Source organism: Microtus ochrogaster, chromosome 19 (genome assembly GCF_000317375.1).
Source record: "Microtus ochrogaster isolate Prairie Vole_2 chromosome 19, MicOch1.0, whole genome shotgun sequence".
Lineage (NCBI taxonomy): Eukaryota > Metazoa > Chordata > Mammalia > Rodentia > Cricetidae > Microtus > Microtus ochrogaster.
The window spans coordinates 52731157-52750101 of record NC_022021.1 but is presented as its reverse complement, the minus strand read 5'-3'; the positions used below and the strand labels follow the sequence as shown (position 1 = coordinate 52750101).

The 18945-nt window shown below is 42.6% G+C and overlaps 1 protein-coding gene across 1 annotated transcript in view; it reads left to right on the top strand.

Moving 5' to 3' along the window:
* The window catches only part of Ahrr (aryl-hydrocarbon receptor repressor), a 68222-nt gene that overhangs the window by 13431 nt on the left and 35846 nt on the right, over positions 1-18945 (top strand). The window contains exon 3 of the mRNA XM_026783840.1: positions 12325-12422. Coding sequence (XP_026639641.1) covers positions 12325-12422 — 98 coding nt within the window. The remainder of the gene's footprint in view (positions 1-12324; positions 12423-18945) is intronic.

Genomic DNA, 18945 nt, shown 5'->3' with positions numbered 1-18945 from the left:
GGGGTCTATCATATCTAGGGGTCTATCATATCTAGGGGTCTATCATCATATCTAGGTATCTCCCCATGTGAGCAGATGATGCTGAGATGAGACTTTACTTTTAGACGTTAGAGTAAATGTTGAAAGAATTTATATTTTTTGTTTTGAGACAAGCTTTTAATGACCGAGCCATCTCTCCAGCCCATGTTAAGACTTAACATTTAGGGTCAAATAGCTTTCACAATCATTGCTTTCACAATCATTGCTAGTGTATGAAAAGATCAGACTGATTGTTTTTTGAACTGATTCTATTTTCCTACCTCTTTTCGCTGATTTCAAAAGATCAACCTGACCAATTAGAGACAGCCTTGATCAGTCCCTCTCTCCTTCCCTCTCTCCTGTCTCTGGATTCTTTCCCAGGACATAAGGAACTGAGGTTTGGGTTCCCTTCTAGCTTTCCCAGCAGACCTCCCTGTATGGTCCTCATTCTGACTCCGGGAGGATCTGAAACAGCCTAGGGCCTTGCTGGTCACTTCTAGACAGAGTATGTTAGTATTTTATCCTACTGTCCAAGCAGGCTAGCTTGGCTATTTGTACAAGTCTAGTGATACAGTTAAAACATAATGCAACTCTCTAATGAAAGAGCCTCGGATGGGAGGATGAACCCCAATCCCACTCCTGTACAGTGATGCTGCTGTTCCTGATCCCCTTAGTAGGAGTAGAAGGGGAGAAGGAAGAAGGCCAAAAACTGTCCCATGTGTCTGGCATGTCTCTAATGCATGAACTGACGTGTGGAGCCCATTCTCTGTGTAGAGACACCTTGCTCAACCTAAGTATGGGAGGGGGAAGGCCTTGGTCCTGCCTCAAAGAGGTGATGCCATAGGCTCAGTTGGCTTCCCAAGGGACACCTTACCTTCACTGAGGAGTGGGTGGGGGTGGAGTGGGAGGAGAGGAGAAAGGGGGAATTGGGTTTGGTATGTAAATGACAAACAAACAAATAAATAGAAAGAAATGTGGTTTGATTTTCAAAGGAAAAACCAGAATGAGAAAGCATAATCAAAGAAAAAGACAAGAAAGTAGTAAAAACTCAAATAGGTACAATAACTACAGAGCATAAAAGTCCAATATATCACTAATTATAAGAAATATAAATAGAATAGCCATGCCAATTAAAGGATATTTTATTTTATAATATTGATATTTTACAATTTTGATTTTTACAAAGAGCATGTGTAAAGTCTAAGGGTTTAGAAAGAAAGAACAAAAGATGGAAAGACACACTGAGGAAACCCTACAGAGAGACTTATGCCTTTGAGTCAACGTCCAAAATTCTCTTTGAAGTTAAAAAGCACTGGGGAGAGAAAGGGGATGAGTCACTACATAATTACTTAATGATTCATTTTGTCAGATGAATAACATAATTTAAAATTTGTGTGTTCCTAATAACCTCAAAATCTATAAAAGAATCATTGACTATAAGAAAAAGACATAAATTTATCATCAGAAAGATTAATTTATGGAATAAAAAGTAGAAGAGTAAAACTTATGAAAGATGTAAACAGGGCAAAAATAAGGTTAATCTAATGGACAAACATAAAGCACTGGACTCCCAAGCTACAAAGTCCTAGTCTTCTCAAACCTGCATGTAGACTAAAATGTTGAAATCAGATAATCAGTAAAGCAAATCTCAACAAAAGTCAAAAGACAAAAATCACAAAAAGCTTACAGTGAAACTCCAGGGAAAATTAGCTAGAAGTCATTAATAAAAAGATAACCTGGGTGGGAGCTGAGTCTAATTCCCAGCTCTCAGAAGAGAGAGCAAGTTCCAGGACTGCCAGGGCTACATAGAAAAACCAAAAAGGAAAAAAAAAAGAAAAAAAACCCCTGAAAACTAGAACTGTTAGTGCCAGAGAAGAAACAACAAAGGAATATTGTGTAACATAGGAGGCTCTCTACTGACCGAGACAGGACTGATTTTTTCATTAAAATGATTTAACTAGCAATAGCTGATAACTCTATGAATAAAAATGGTTTTATTAACATACATTAGTATAGATGAATGAATTAAATAAACAGCGAGAAGATCTCTTTGTAATATACTACTAGCTAATAAAGGTAGGTGAGGCAAACATAAAGTCGTCATTCAGTGGCCATTGAGCTGTAGTTAATTCAGGCAAGTAATACCAATAAATACAAAGAATAATGGTAAAAGTGTGGTGAGATATGGGATTTTTATAGTCTCAAACAAAATATCTTTTTGTGTCAATGGGGGAAAACATAAAGGAGAGAATCAATACTCATTGTCCTTAGTGGTTGTGTTTGATCTGCTGAGAGTACCTACGTTAACACCGTGTATCACACCCAAAGCACCAGGGATACAAGGCAGAGGAGTGGACAGCAGTGGCTGTGGAAAGCAGGACAAAAAGGCTCTCAGCAGGGCTTGGACAGGGCATGCACAGGGAGCAGGCATAGGAGAGATTTCCTGGCTTGTGGGAATGTTACCTTTGCAGCCCAAGTTCCTGGAAACTATTACCTGCAAACCTTTGTTTCCTTCAGTTATTTTTACTTTTAATTAGAACTTTTAACTGGAATATAATATTTGTGCTTATTGGTTGAGCAAAATATGTATCATACTTATACTGAAGCATATATAATGATCAAGTTAGAATAATTAGCATTTCTCTTTTTGTCATTAGAACTAACACATTAAGTATAGTAATAGTTTTGAACCATTATTACATTTTTGAAGTGAGTCCTATTTGGTAATTTTCTTTCTTTTTAAGATTTATTTTATATATATGACTGTCTTGCCTCAATACATGTCTGTGTACGACATGCATGTGGTGCCTTCAAAGGTCAGAAGAGATCATTGGATCTTCTGGAACTTGAGTTACAGATGGTCCTTTAGAGCTACTTCCTGCTTCGAACTCTATTTTTATAGCCATTGCCCACCCTCTCTATTTCTCTTCACACTATCTTTCCCATGCTATGAATGACCTTTGTTTTCTCTACTTTTGTGTTAGCAACACTTTTAGCCTCCACGAATAAATGAGAACATGAGGTAGATTCAATGTTTGGCTTCTTTCATTTAATACAATGACACCCAATTCTATCATTTTTTTTTCTGGTAAACAATAGCATTTCATCCTTTTAATGAATGAATAGCATTTCACAATGTTTATTCATCATATTTTCCATATCCATTAATTCATCAGTGAACATCTAGGCAGATTCCATATTTTGATTATTATGAATGGTGCTAGAGTTAATGTCTCTTTGATGCATTCATTTCCTTTGGCTGTTAACTCAGAAGTGAATTGAGGATTATATCATATTTCTTATTTTAGTTTTTAAAATTACATTTAAATTTATATTTTATATTACATTATTCTCCCTCCTCCCCTGAGGTGCGGGGAGCATTCTTCCATCATATGTACAATGTAGATCCTGATGCAAACTCAGGTTGTTAGATTTGGCAGTACGCATTGCTACCCACTGAGCCATCTTGACACTTGCCTTTTTTTTTCTATGCTAATATCTTAAAGTATTCCCCTATGTTTTCTTTTTCTAGTTTAATAATTTGGGTACTTAACATCTGGTTTTAGATCAAGTCTGAGTTGATGCAGAGGATGAAGGATAGGAGTCAAGTCTCAATCTTATAAATAAGGGTAATTCCTTGTGAACTCAGATATAACCCCACTGAGCCTTCAGGGATATCAGACAGCAGTGTCTAAAGTGTTTCCTGATTTAGACCTCAGGTATTACAGAAGGAATTTTCTTTGGTAGTGGACATGGGATGCTGAATGATATAAACTCAGGACCCAGGAAGAAAGTACCAGTTGCTGATCATGTCAGCTTTTGTTTCTGGAAGAGGTGGTGCTCGGGGTGTAGATATGGAGGCTGTATCCCTGTAACTCACCAGAGGAGCATTCTCAAGGGGAATAAAGAGGTGTCCTAGCCTAAGGGGAGTACCATAACTCCTCCATCTTGAGGGAATTCCCTGGCGGCTTGAGCTCTTGTCCCTTATGCAGGACACTGCTTAGGCCAAGATACTGTGGGGCACCACAATGCATTGCACAGTTGGCCTGGTTGGGCTGACGGAGCTGCAGCTTTCTGTGTTAGTGTGGTTGATTATCAGTGGACCCTTGAGATGGGGACATACACAGCTCTGTCTCTAGAACAGGAAGATTCTGAAAGAGACTCTGTTCTCAAGATGGCATGTTACTAAAGCAGCCCAAGTTCCAAGATTGGGAAGATAAGGCCAGTCCATGAAATCAATGATAGTATATGTGGCCTCTCTCCAGCCAGGGCTGCTGGTGTCCAGGGTGCTCTATTCAGCATGAACTCTGTTAACTCTTCTTTCAGGAAATGGGCCATGACCATGTGCTCCATTCTACTTTCACTCCCACACCCCAGGTTTCTGAAAGACTGACATCTCCCATCCAGTAGCCTGGAAATACAGATGTCTGTTTGGGGTTCTGGTTCTTTCTTAGGGTTTAGGTAAACACTTGGGCTTATTTTTCTAGACATCTTGGTATTACTTCATCCAGATCTTTTCTCAAAGGCCATCCCTCAGATGGTTTGCCTGACCATACTTTTGACATCACCCCTCATTCTCAAGCCACAGTAGAGCTTCTCTGACTCCCTGCTCAGTGTTTCTTCTTATGTTTGGCTCACATGTGGTATCTCATTCTCTGCTGTATAAAGTCAGGGATAGGTAATGACAGGTTGAATGATAGGCTGAAAGGGGAAGCGACTACAGGGAACAAGAGGATATATCTTCATAAGGACCTGTGTATCTGACATTAAGATATCAGGATGTTTTACTAAATTCAATCCGTGTCTGTCAATCACAATTACAGCAAAACCCTGATAGGAGCTAATGATCTATAATAATGTATAGATTTATTTTTGAGCATTTGTGGTGTGTGTGTGTTGCTGAAAATTGAACTCATGGATAACCAAATGATTTACTGAACTTTCATCCTCCATCCCACACTAGCTCAGAATTGAGAAATAGATGGTTATTTATTTAGGGGTAGACTCACAAATCAGAATCCTCTGTTTGAACAGAGATCAGAAAATGAATCCCACAACCAGAACAGAGAGGTAGGACTTCCTACAGCAATCAGTTCTTATTTACAAGTACATTATATACTCTCCCTGACTTCTAGGGCACCCAGTCTGTGCTGTCAGAACAGTATCTGGCTGTAGGCCTTATTCATGCTCATGTTCATACCCTAGCATCATGAAACTATGAATTTAGTATATCTTTGACTTTAAAATATTTTATTTTAAAACACATTTTTTTGTTGTTATTGTTTTACAAAACACTTCTTGAGCCCTCACTGATATGGGAGAACTTTCTCTTGCTATTGTTTGCTGAAACATTTCTGATAAAAATCCACTAGAACACCTAGTTTTTGCTATACTAGATACTTTATATCATGAAAAAAATATGTACCTGCATTGTGCTCAAATTATGTTCTTCCTTCCTACAAGGAGCTAGTTTGGTTTTCATCCTTCACAATGACAGATATTTGAAGGCAAGGGTGGTGTTTCTCCTTTGAAGTTTGCATGGAGCTACACAGAGCCTGTGGGGAGAAGTAAAACCCAAAGCAAGGAGATAAGAAGAGATGGGGATATATCTGCCTTTTGACTACTTCTCACTGGCTCAGAGGAAATGCAGTTTTAAAATTTTATTTATTTATTTTACATTCCAACTGCAGCCCCTTCTCCTTCCTCTCTCCCACTTTCTCCCCACCTTCCCTCCACCCTCCCTCAATCCACCTCTCCTCTATATTTGCTCAAAAAAGAGGCAGGCCTCCCATGGACATCAGCAAAGCGTGGCTATCAAGCTGCCTTGAGATCAGGCACGAGCCCTGTACCAGGCTGGACAACGCAATTGAACATGAGGGATAGGTTCTCAAGAGCCAGTCAAAGCACCAGGGACAGCCCCTGTTCCTGTTGCCAGAAGTCCTGTAAAGAGACCAAGCTACACAACTGTCTCATATATGCAGAGGGTCTAGGTCAGTCCCATGCAGCTTCTCTGGTTGTCAGTTCAGACTCCGTGAGTTCCCATGCACCAGGTTAGCCATTTCTGTGGGTTTTTCTGTGATGTCCCTGACCTGCTCCCCCCCACCAGATTCCTATAATTCCTTCTCCCTCTCCTCAGCAGAACTCCCAAGCTCTGCCCAATGTTTGACCCTGGCTCTTTGAGTCTTTCCTCCATCAGTACACTAGATGAAGATTCTCTGCAGACAACTGAGGTAGTCACCAGTTCAATCGCAGGGGATGGCCAGTTCAGGCTGTGCATCCACTGCTGCCATGAGTCTTAGCTGGAAATGGAGGCTTTATGGAGTCTGGTATAAGTCTGCTACAAGGAAAACTCCCACAATTTGGCCCCAATTTCCTGAGAAACCACCATATTGATTTCCAAACTGACTGTACAAGATTGCACTCCGACCAGCAATGGTGGAATGTCCCCCTTGCTCTACACCCTTTCCAGAATAAGCTGTCATTTGTGGTTTTGATCTTAGCCATTATGACAGGTGTAAGATGGAATCTCAGTAATTTTGATTTGCATTGAGGAAATGAATTTGTGTGTGTGTGTGTGTGTGTGTGTGTGTGTACGTTTGTTCCTTTGTGAACTTTTTGGAAGTGTGAAATCTTTAATGAATGTATTTTTTAAAAATCTGGAAATTATACATCAAAGGCAGCAACTTACTATAATATACAACTTGAGCTATGCTCCAATTTTTTTTGTTTTGTTTTTCGAGACAGGGTTTCTCTGTAGCTTTGGTGCCTGTTCCGGAACTAGCTCTTGTAGACCAGGCTGGCCTCGAACTCCCAGAGATCTGCCTGCCTCTGCCTCCCGAGTGCTGGGATTAAAGGCGTGCGCCACCACCGCCCGGCCCAATTTTTTAATATTACATTTGGGTGAATGTTTATTCGTGTTTCGATGTTTTTTCTTGTCTGAGGGACTGAGTAGTGAAAAGATATTTTGAACGATAAGTGGGCATTGCAGAGATCCCAAGACTAGTATTTGGTAAAGTCCCAGGTAAGGCACAGCTAGCAGCTAGGCTGGGGTGATGGGGCATATTCCTATTAAACTTGTCTAAACCTCTTTAGAAGGCTGGAGGAGAAAACAACATAAAGGGTACTGGCCCAGTGTGCAGCCTGGAGCCTGGAGGTCAGACACAGTATCATTTTATCCCAGAACTGGCCTTGGACATATGTACTTCAGGGTTCACTAGAGAAGCAGATAAACAGAGGCAGGCAGTATGAGGAATTGGTTCATGTATCATGGAAGCTGAATCCATGGGAACCCCTGGGAGATGAAGGCTGTGATCCAGCCTAGGTGCAAACAGAATCAGGAGCAGATGTAAATGAGAGGCTATGTTCCAGCTCACCCAGAGGCAGGAGGAAAGGGCAAATTTCTCCCTCACCAGTCTCTGTGTTCTTCGGGCCTCAGCAGTTGGGAGATACCACCCACACTAGGGAAGCTGTACCTGCCTCCCTGGACCCTGATTCAGATGCTACCCTACCTGAAATAATCTCAGACACTGGAAGCTGTGTGACTGGGCAACTCACACATACTCAAAGCAATGTTGGTCATGGCCCCAGGCACTGTCCTTGTTAAAGTAGAGGCCAGTCCTTGGTTGTGTATCTGTTCACTCAAACATCTGAAACAAGTCAGCAAGAGGTTCAGATGTGTTCTTTCCAAAGACTCTTGGATTTTCTCCAAATTAATGAGATTCCAAGCATGTGGCAGGGACCCTGTGTCTGGATCCCCAGTAGGTGCATCACCATCAGGCAATCACCAGACTGCCTAATGCACAGATGAGCCCATGCCTTTAGCACAACTGAACATCCTAAATGCACAAAAGGGCTGTGAATATCACAAGACTGTGGAACCAATGGCTACTGTTGCCAGGGTATCCCCTTCAGTCCTGAGACACTCTCAGGGAACCTGTCCATATCTAAGCAACTTCACTTAGGGAGCTTTCTCAAGACAGGGTAGCCAGGAATCCAGGGCTTTCTTTCATGTCTACTTGTTCCTGCCTTCTAGAACTGCTGAGTATTCTACCAGCAGCCTGGCAGCTGTGTACCTTGGAAAAGCTGTGATGTACCTGTGGGTCTGTTGGTCCTTACACCTTCTTCACGTGAAGTAATATGTGGGACAGGTTTTGACTGGTAGAACCTTGATGCAGAGTGTGACCTAATACAGGACCCGGACAATGTGTCATTCTGTCTGTCCATACTGTCTCTGCTCTGCTGCTTACTTTGGCATTATATTCACAGTAGACTGTGATGCTGTAGACTGAATCCTGACAGAGGCCTGTTCTTCCCAGCTGTAGTTCTGGGACTCTAAAGTAAGTTGGCTTACTGAAATTCCAGTCAGGTCTCCTTATTCGCCAGGAGATGCTTCAGAGATTTCAACTGTCCAGGACAGTCCAGGTTGCTGCCAGGAGATTCTGGGCGAGTCCCGAGTGACAAGTCATCTCTCCTACTTTCTTTCTCTTCTTTTCTCTCCTCTTCTTTCTTTCTTTCTTTCTTTCTTTCTTTCTTTCTTTCTCCCCCTTTGCTTCTCTTTCCTTTCCTTTTCTTACCCTTCCTTTCTGCTCTGCCTGGGACCCACATCTCTATCTATTGACAATCTAAAATAAACTTTACTCAGCCTTGTAAACACTCAGAAAACTTTAGCCAAAATTCTGGAACATCTCTCTGCTCCAGCTGGCTTGCTCAACTTTGTCTCTGACCATAGCAAGTCCAGGGAGAAAGTAACTATAGAAACAACTGTCCCACTGATCAGACATACCTAACTCAGGTATGGGAATTGACATCACTGAGCTGAGAGAAAAGAGAAAAAAGGAGTCGTTTTTCAGGCATTACAGCACTACCCAGGAGTAGAGATGGTTCAGTCTTCTTGCTTCTCCTCCACAGAAAAATAACTGGATTTGTGTGTATCTAGCATCCAGAGAAGAGATCCTCCTTGCCTGCTAAGTGTGGAGAAAGGGAAATATGTTACTAGGAAGCTGAGTGTCCAGGATAGCCTGTACTGGCTGCATTGCTGTGTGTAGCAATTTCAGCTGTCTCCATGGTAACTCTTCAAAATCTTGCTGTTCCAAATAAACTACTTCAAGGTTTTAGAAAATAAGAGAAGTGAAAGATTCGTTGGCTCCAGTTGATTGCGACCAATTGAGGACTCCTTGAAGTGCCCCTTTAAATCTCAAAAGTGACTGTGTTTCCTGGGGTAGGGATTTACTGATCTGCCTTGCATCTACAGTTGCTGGGGAAAGACTAGGGTTGTTGACAGGATTACCTGGATTTTAGGTCCAGCTGGGCACAGAGCACAGGAATTTCTGTGTGCATTTCTGAGTGAGCCTCCCCAGCAGGTCCCTCTTCTTGCCAGTGGCCCCAGCGGAGATGGTCGAAACTTGTAGGGGTTGGTGCCTTGAAGTTTCCTGCTCACGACCCTAGAAGCCGACAGGGGCGGGGAAGGTCTATAGGAGCAGGGTAGAGGGACGGAAGCCACGAAGAAAGCAGAGGGAAGTAGTGGGGAGACTCTCGGAGGCGTGTGGATCACCGTAACCCTCTGTTGGTTCTTAGACACCTACTCCCTAGCTATGCTTTGTGGGGACCCCAGTGACCCCCACCATTCTTAACTCGTAGCAAAGACACCCTCCTTCGGCTGATCAGCCACTGCAGGCAGGCGTTACTGGACCGGGAGGTGAGACAATCCAAACCCCTCCCATCCCGGTCCCACCCCAGTCCCCGGCCACACCTCTATCCCTTTCCCTCGGGTCTGGGCCCCCAACCAATCTACCCCCACGCCTGCCGGGTGGGGCCCCATTCACTCGCACGCGATCTCAGCCATCGCGTGACGCCGGTGGCCGCAGGAGGAAGCCGGAGGCGCCAAGCACGCGATGGGGGTGGCGGAGTCCCAGGAGCTCAGCTCTGCTGGACCTAACCGCTCTTAGAGGCGGAGCTGGCTCTCAGGGTTGGAGTAGGGAGATCCTGTAGATTTGGCCAATTTCTGGGTTGTGCTCAAGTAGTCCAGCAGCCCCACCCCCACCCTCGTCCCGGAGTAACAAGCTTATCGGCCCCTCAGCCACCCTAGCTTAAGTTCTCTGGAAGCCTTGTGCAAACTCAGCGGTGCTGGGAACGTTGCTCCTCTGCAGGGAGGCCATTAGAAAGTTGTCCGCTGGGAATCCTCACGGCTAATGCCTTGGTTTTCATGGGACCTACACAGGCCTAATCTTCCTGTTCTCCTCACCCCAAAGCACGAGGAGACAGCTGTTCTTTTAACTCTTGCAGTTTTCATGGAATGTTTCCCAGGGCTATGGGGATGCCTCCCGGGGCTCTAGCGCCTCCGCGTGGAAGTTAGTCTCTCAGTTCCCTATCGCCAGAGAAGAAGCAGAGCAGATCGCGAAGAAGAGGGGTACTATAAAGTGAACCTCTTGGGGGCCTCCTGAAGCCACATCTGGAAACTCAATGTATCATTGCCTCCTGTGTAGGAGGCCCAAACTGGGGAGGTTAGAGGTGAAGACGAACTGGTAGATAGGCTTCAAGGAGTCTGGCTCCACCCCCTTCTTTTTCCTAGAGCAGCTTTTCTCAACCTGTGGTTCTGACCCTTTTTGGCAAACCTCTATCTCCAAAGATATTTACGTTATGACCATAACGGTATCAAAATTGCAGTTATGAAGTAGAAACGAAAATAATTTTATGGCCGGGGGTCACCACAACATGAGGAACTGTATGAAAGGGTCAAAGCATTAGGAAGATTGAAAACCATTGCCCTAGAGGCATCAGGGGCTCAAGTCTCCCAGGAGTGATTGAGTTCTGAAAAGAAAATGGTGCATTCTTTACTGAGTGCAGAAAATCCAGTCTCAGTAGTTGGGAGAGACAAGGGTAAGAAATGGTAGCTGAAAAAAGGAAGAGAAAGATACCAGGTCCCAAAGGTCATGTCACTGCCACTGGGGCCATAGTCTCCTGGGCTCCCCTGGGAAGGGTGGCCTGTTACACAGGGTGCATTGTCCTTACCAAGACCCTTGCATGTGGGTAGGACTGTCCGAGGATGCCATGGACTTCTGGGACAGTGGAGGATGCCAACCAGCTGAAACAACAGCTTTGCATGAGATTAGGAAGCCTAGGTCTGAGGGCCAGGTGTAAGTCTGTTGGGGAGTGGGGCAGGGTGTTAAACAGTATCTGGATCCCAGAGTAGTAGGGCTGCCTGGGAGCCTGGATTCCTCAATCTTCTGGAGATGCTAAGAGCTGCAAAAAAGGGGGAGTTCACTTTCATGGTACCAGCTGACAGTAGAATGGTAGGAACCACTCAGAAAGGGAGGCGTGGAGTCACAATGAGGCTCAGATTCTAGGTAAGGATTACCAAACTATGCCACCACTCTTGGGCATCAGGGTTTGACAGCCAAGCCATGTGACAAATGAATGATAGAACTTTGATTCAAATATTACTTTTACTTCTGAAAAATACTCCCAGCCCATCAAACTCATCCTTTTCAGCATGAGGTGGGCAGTGAGCAGGCAGTGAAGGTACTTTTAAGAATGCTGTGGCCCTGAACAATGGGACTTTCTGTCTGTCTTAGGTCTCCAAATGGTGGAGATGCAGTCAGTCCTCCAAAGACTGGAATCCAGCTTAGTAAGAGAACCATGAGCTTTCCTTCCCAAAGCCTTTAGACCAGAGTTGAATAGGGGTACCAGGGAGGTCATCATCTTCATAGGCTCAGAAGCATTTGGGGAAAGTGTGGGCATTCTCAAGGGACATCATTTACCTCCAGATGAGGACATTTGGGCTGCTCCCTTCCAGGAGAGATGAGGGTATGGGATAAGGGTAGACTCAGAGGACCCTGACCTACCTAGCCTTGAAGCAGATGGCAGACAGGTTCCCTTTCATCAGTTCTGTTGAGATCTGCTGGTATTTGGATCTCAGTAGGTGACATGTCTGTGGGAATCCTGGGATCCTTGATCATGAAGGGGACCTGGCAGGAAGCCATACTTTGTCTCCACACTGGGTAGAAGGGAGAATCAAGAGCAGTTTCCAAGATGAGGGTGGGTGGTACATGAGTTGGTTACACTTTTACATTAGGTCACCCTTTCTTGTTGACCTGGGGCCTCAACTTGATCCTCCTGCCAATTATACAACTCTTTTAGGACTTTTTGGAGATGCTGCATATCTTGTATAGGACAACAGCACAGCCTAGGTTGAACATCTAGCAGGAACCATGCGGTATAATTCAGACAAACATAAGAAAAACATGACTTAAAAACCACTAGCAGGCCTGGGCTCTGCAAAGGGCTCATCTGTTCATTCTTCCCTGACAGCCTTGCAGGAGACATGTGTATGGCCAGCTCCAGCCCTGCCACCTGAAGACCGCTCATACAGAGGGTTCCCTGTGCAGGAGGGACGGCTGCTGCTGGAGGTAAGAGCACATTTCATTGCAACTCCACACAGTCATGATGGTTTTGTTTTGGTTTTATTTATTTGTTTGTTTGTTTGGTGTGTGTGTGTGTGTGTGTGTGTGTGTGTGTGTGTGTGTGTGTGATTCCTAATAAGTAGTTGAAAGGCACTAATGTGCCTTCCGTGAGCTATTTGCCAGACTTATCCAAGACTGCTTAAGCTAGGATCTGTGGGCAGAGAACAACTTCAAGGAAGGAGTTAAGGATTTCATCATCCTCTTGATAAATCTAAGAATCATTTGTCATTCCATATTTGCTGGTTTTACCCACTGGATGAAAGAACCTAAATATTAGGCCATTTATTTCCAAATTAAACACTAAAAATAGTCAGTGTTGAGTTTCTATGTGGTTCACCCAGAGTCCTATGCAAACAGGACCTGACAATTCTTAATTTCACACTGGCACTCAGGCTGATGGGGACTTACATTAGGTGGGACTTTTTCCCGTATGAGATGAATCCCCAGACTGGTGTGGAGATTTCTCTGAAGTGTTCAAGCTTAGTCTCTGACATCTCAGAAGATGGTCACAACAGAACCATGTCTGAGGGCTGAGGGCTGGCACAAAAAGATCAGGAAATGATGGGAATATAGTGTAGGGCAGAGTTGTACTCCTTTGACCCCATCCTCACTGGGCCAGGCCCTGGGTGAGCCTCTGTGGGCAGTACAGATGCCAGGAGCTGGCAGTTCCTCACTTCTCAATCACTGTGGGAGAGGGTTGGCCTTATGTTTATCACCATTCAAATTTTAGGCACCATCTCTGTCTATACCTGCTTTAAAAAGAGGGAATGAAAATATTAAGAACCCACAGAGGGAATAGCTTCTTTCAGGGTGAAGTCATACCCTCTCACCTCCTCTACTATGTATTTTACATTAGAAAATCTCATGTACATTTAGAGGAAGAAAAGGATAATGGACAGCCAGGTGCCAGGCTCCATTCCAGACTTACTTGCCTTCCCTATAGGCTTCTGCATCCTCTCTCATGGCTCAGATTTCCTTTGTATTGGGTCTTCTTGCCTTTTACACTTTCCTAACTTAGTCCTTTTTAGCCAGTCAATGTGAACTAAGTTGAAGAACAGTGTTCTGGGTCTATCTTGGCCATGAGCAACAGCGTTCAGGGGACTCTGGGAACCCCAGGGGTACCTAATGGAGAAAGAGTTAGGGTGAGGAAGCATCGCTAAGTTCTATTTCCTCTGGTGAAGAATCTAGGCTTTGATTAGTTTATAAATCCTTCAATTAAAAAAAATACAAGGAGTTGCATTCTCAAAGGGGCCCCCACACAGAAGCAGTTGTGCTTGCTCAGAATAGCATGTGATCTGGCTTCAGTTCTTTATGGTCAATGTGGATAGACCTAGATGGCACTGCCATCTCTCTTTGCGGAGCATTGTCCTTCAGTGGAAGAAATATGTGCAACCTTATCACTTACCATTATGTGCTAGAAAGCACATTCTTAAGTACTATTACTTTTTCTCTAGTATTGCTTTTTCTATCAATGATAGTGAAAGCAGAGCTTTAAAGTGCATCCTAGTTTGAATTACATCCTTCACAAATATCTTTTCAAAATTAAGATTCATTAAAAAATTAAGACTCATAAAAATCCTCCTTAAACTTTTGTATTAAATTATAAAACACAGAGTATGCACACAGCACCCTAGATACCTGAGTAGTCTGATCAAAGTCCTAACCAGGTACAGGTTCTTCAACACCTCCTGTCCTGTCTCCCTCCTCATGTCTGGACTTCCCTTTATACCTCCCTTTTAGGCTCCACACCTCCACCCACAGCCTACTCCACAAACTGACCCCTCACCACTTTCTTCCACACCTGCATTGTTCTTCCCATGTTTCCAGCCATGCTTTGTCTGGAACCAAGTAGGTTACGTGTAGGGTCTTTCTTTCATCTCCAGGGCAGGGAATTCAAACTACAAGACTAAGGATGCTTTCAGAAGGTTCCCACTGCTCCATGTTCTTGGGGTTGCTTTGGTTTTATCTCCCTCACCCAAAGTCATTTTGGTGGGTGAGTGCTGGATCCTCATCATTTGAACTAGTATTTCCTCTTGACTGAGGATGTTAACTATCTCTTCTCTGTGTCTGTATTCTATTTACTAAACCGTTAGAATCCTTTGCACATATAAAAACCACAATTTTGCCTTCTTACTATTCAGTCTAAAGAGCTCATTGTACACTCTGGACACCTGTCACTTGTCACATGTGAAATTTGTGAAAGTTTTCTCCTAGGCTGTGACTTGCTTTTCATCCTCTTGATAGGTGATGTACAAACTGGAAATGCTTAATTTTTATTAAGTCTTTTGCCATTTTTTTTGTTGGTTGCGATTTTGGCATCACGTGTAGGAACTCTTTATCCTAAAGTCACAAAGATTTTTTTTATGTTTTCTTCAAAGTTTTAAATTATTTTTACATTTATTTATGTAGTGTGTGAATGTGTGTGTGTGTGTGTGTGTGTGTGTGTGTGTGTGTGTGTGTGCGTGCGTGCTTGGGAGGTGAAAGGATAACTTGAGGGAGTCCTTTCTCTTCTTCTACCATGTGAATCCTGGGTATTAAACTCGGGTTGCCAAGCTTGGTGGCCTACACCTACTAAGCCATCTTACTGATCCATTCTTCACAGTTTTGTAAGTTTTACATTTTGCATTCTCTGAATTTTATCTGGCATATCAACATTACATATGGTTCTGAGCACTGGATGATCTGAATCTTCCAACTCTTTTTTTCTTTCAAAATTGTATTGCCAGGGTTGGAAAGGTGACTCAACAATTAAGAACACTGATTTGCTCTTCCAGAAATACTGAGTTCAACTCTTAGCACCCACATAGCTGCTCATAACCATCCGTACTCTGGAGTCCTTGGGTACCCAATGCCCTCTTCCGGTATGCAGATGTGTATGCAGACAAAACACTCATATACATAAAATGCATAAATAAATCTTTCAGAAAATTGTCTTGCCTATTTTAGTTTCTTTATCTTTGCACATACATTTTAGAATGATCTTATTGACATCTATAAAAATTTCTTCTGGGAGTTGGAAAGATGGATCAATGATTAAGAGTACTTGCTACTATTACAGAGGATGTGGCTTTATTTTCCTGCACCCAAAACCACTGGCAGCTGAAATCATTGGTAACTGAAGTTCCAGGGGATCAATGCCATGTTCTGGGCCTTCATGGTACTTCCTGCACTTGATACACACATATTCAGGCAAACATTTGCACACATAAAATATAAATAAATAAATCTTCAAAATTTGCTAGGATTTTGATTGGAATTATTAAACTCAAGTGAGCCCCTGTCTGTCTGTTTATTTAAGTCTTTAATCACTTTCAAGAGAGTTTAATAATTTTCATCTCACAGATCCTCTGTGTTAGACTTTTACTTAGGTATTCAGTATTTTCTGTTGTTCTATATATGGACCTTTTTTAGCTATAATTTTTCATTGTTGGTAAAATATATGCAGTCTGGTTTCTAGGTTTACTTTGTGTAATATGACTAATACATTAATTAAGTAGTTCTGGGAGCTTTTTCATAGATTCATGGAATTCTGTTTTATGTTGATTATATAGTTTGAGGACAGAGATAATCTACACTAAAAAGGTTTTTAATTATATGAATGGGCAGGGTATGTGCACATGAGTATAAGTGCCCAGCGGGGCCAGGAAAGGGTGTTGGATCACCTAGAGCTCCTAGAGTTATAGACATTTGTGAACTGCCCTGCATGGGTGCTGGGAACCGAAGTCTGGTCCTCCGCAAAAGCAGTAAGCATTCTTGACAACTCCCAAATCTATATTTACTGTTTGAAGCTACCTACTGTTTTCTGCCATCATACATTTTTAGGCTCCCAGTACCATGTGAATGGGACATCTTAACCTTGTTCCTTATATTAGGGGAAACTTCAGTCATCCTAAATCAAGCATGATACCAGCTTAGTTTTTCTGTTTGAAACTTTGAGTTTTGTAGATGCTTTACATTAGATTAAGAAATTCTGTCCCATGCTTTTTTTTTCTGTGAGTTCTTATGAATAAATGTTAAATTAAAGTGATTTTTCTGTATCTATAAAGCTGAAAATGTTTATCTTGTCTTTAGTCTGTTGACACTGTGAATTACTTTGGTTTTCAACTGTTGAAACAACTTTGCAGCATCAGAATAAATAACACTTTTATATTGCTTCCAGTTTATAAAGGGTTCGCATTAAACCTTCAAAATAGTTAAAATATTTTTAAATTAAAATATAATTACATCATTTCCCTTTTCCCTTTTCCCCCTCCAATCCTTCCTATGTATCTGTTCCCCAACTCTCAAATTCATGGTTTCTGCTTCTTTGTTATTCTGTAGAGATAGATATAGATAGACAGATGAATATTCATAAATATATAAATGCAACCTGCCTAATACATATTTTACTTGTATGACTATGATTGCAGGTATGACCATGATATCAGTTTGAGGCCTCTTGCCTAGAGAAGACTATTTCTCCCACTCTCTCAGCACTCGTTAGTTGCTTGTAGTTCTTTGTCTAGGGTTGAGGCTCCATGGTAGTTTACCCTTCCATGTTAGCATGTCTATTGGTGTTGTCCTTGTTCATATCTTGTTTAGGTAGCCATGTTGATGAGATTACATGGGTGCAGCTTCTCTGCACCCTCACTGCAAACTTACTGCTCCCTGGTTCTTACAGTCTTTCTACCCCTTATTCTTCTATTCACTCAACTTTAGGTGCAAGAGTTGTATTGCAGATGCATCAATTGGGGCTAGGCAGAAAATGATAATGTTTCTCTGCATTTCTGTAATCATTTCCATCTGTTACAAGGAGATGTTTCTTTTCTTCTTTTTAATTTATTCTTCTCTAATATATTACATTCCAACTGCAGTTTCCCCTCCCTACTCTTCCAATACCTCCCCCCCCCACATCCTCTTCCCCCCCCAGATCCACTCCTCCTTTCCTTTTAGAAAAGAGCAGGCCTGTCAGGGATACTAACCATCATGGCAGATCGTTACAATAAAACTAGGCACATTCCCTCGTATCAAGGCTATACAAGGCAACTCAACAGGAGGAAGAGTCTGAAAAGCAGGCAAAAGAGTCAGAGACGGTCCTTGCTCCCACTGCCAGTAGTCCCACAAGAGCACCAAGCTAGGCAACCACAAGATATATGCAGAGGACCTAGGTCACACCCATACAAGCATCCTGACCACTGACCAGTCTCTGTGAGCCCTCATAAGGAGCCCTGGATAGTTGATTCTGTGGGCTGTTTTCTTGTTGTGCCCTTGACTCCTCTGGTCCTTCCAGACACTGCCTCACAATCCTCCACAGAATTCCCTGGGCTCTGCCTAATGTTCGGCTGTGGATCTCTGCATCTGCTCCTATCAATTGCTGAATGAAACCTCTCTGATGACGATTGTGCCAGGCTCTGATCTAAAAATATAGCAGAGGAGCATTAGGAATCATTTCGTTGACTTTTTTTTTTGTCAGTTGTGTTTGGTTCTATCCTAGGTCTCCGGGCTGTCCATACTCTGGTTCCTGGCCCTCCAGACAGCATCTCATGGCCTGGGTCTCAAGTTGGACTAGTCATTGATTGGCCACTCCCACCAGTTCTCCACCACCTTTCCCCGGCACATCTTGCAGGCAGGATAAATTGTAGGTCAAAGGTTTTGTGGCTGGGTTGGTGTCCCAATCCCTTCACTGAAAGCTTTGCCTGCTTACAGAAGATTGCCGGTTCAGTCCGCAAGGAGAGGTTTCTTGATGAGGGCTGAGAGCTATACCTATCTCTGGATATAAGAATAACGTTTTCTTGATTAATTGGTCCCATGGTTAGAATGAAGTGTCCTTTACCTGTTCTGATTGATTTTAGTTTGAGGTCTATTTTGTCAGATATTAGAATCGTGATGGCTACATGCTTTCTGGTTCTATTTAATTGGAGTACTCTTGTCCATCCTTTCACTCCAAAACAGTTCCTATGCTTCAAGATAAGATGTGTTTCTTGTAGACAACAGACAAATGGGTTCAACCAGCCTGTGTTTTTTCATTGGAGAATTGAGATCATTAATATTTAAACTTGTTATTGAAAGGTGTGTTAATTGCAGTTATTGCATTATTGACTTTTGGTATTGTTTGTGTTCTCAGTAGTCTTTATGTTTCAGTAACTATAGCTTTGTATATTTTCTTTTTGTGGTCTCTTGGCTGCTCATTCCTCTCTTCAGCCTGAAATAGTGTGTCCTGTATTTTCTTTAACTTTGGTCTGTTGAATATAATATTTTAAGTCTTTTTATATCATGGAAAGTTTTTCTTTCTCCTTCACTTATGTCAGATAGTTTTGCTAGGTACATCAGAGTAGGTTGGCAGTCATAGTGTTTTAGACCGTGAAATGCATTTCTTCAGACTCTTCTGGCTTTTGATGCTTCCATTGAGAAATCAGACATTATTCTGGTGGGTTTTCCTTTTATATGTGACTTGTCTTTTTCTCTTGCAACTTTTCAGTGTTTTTTTTCT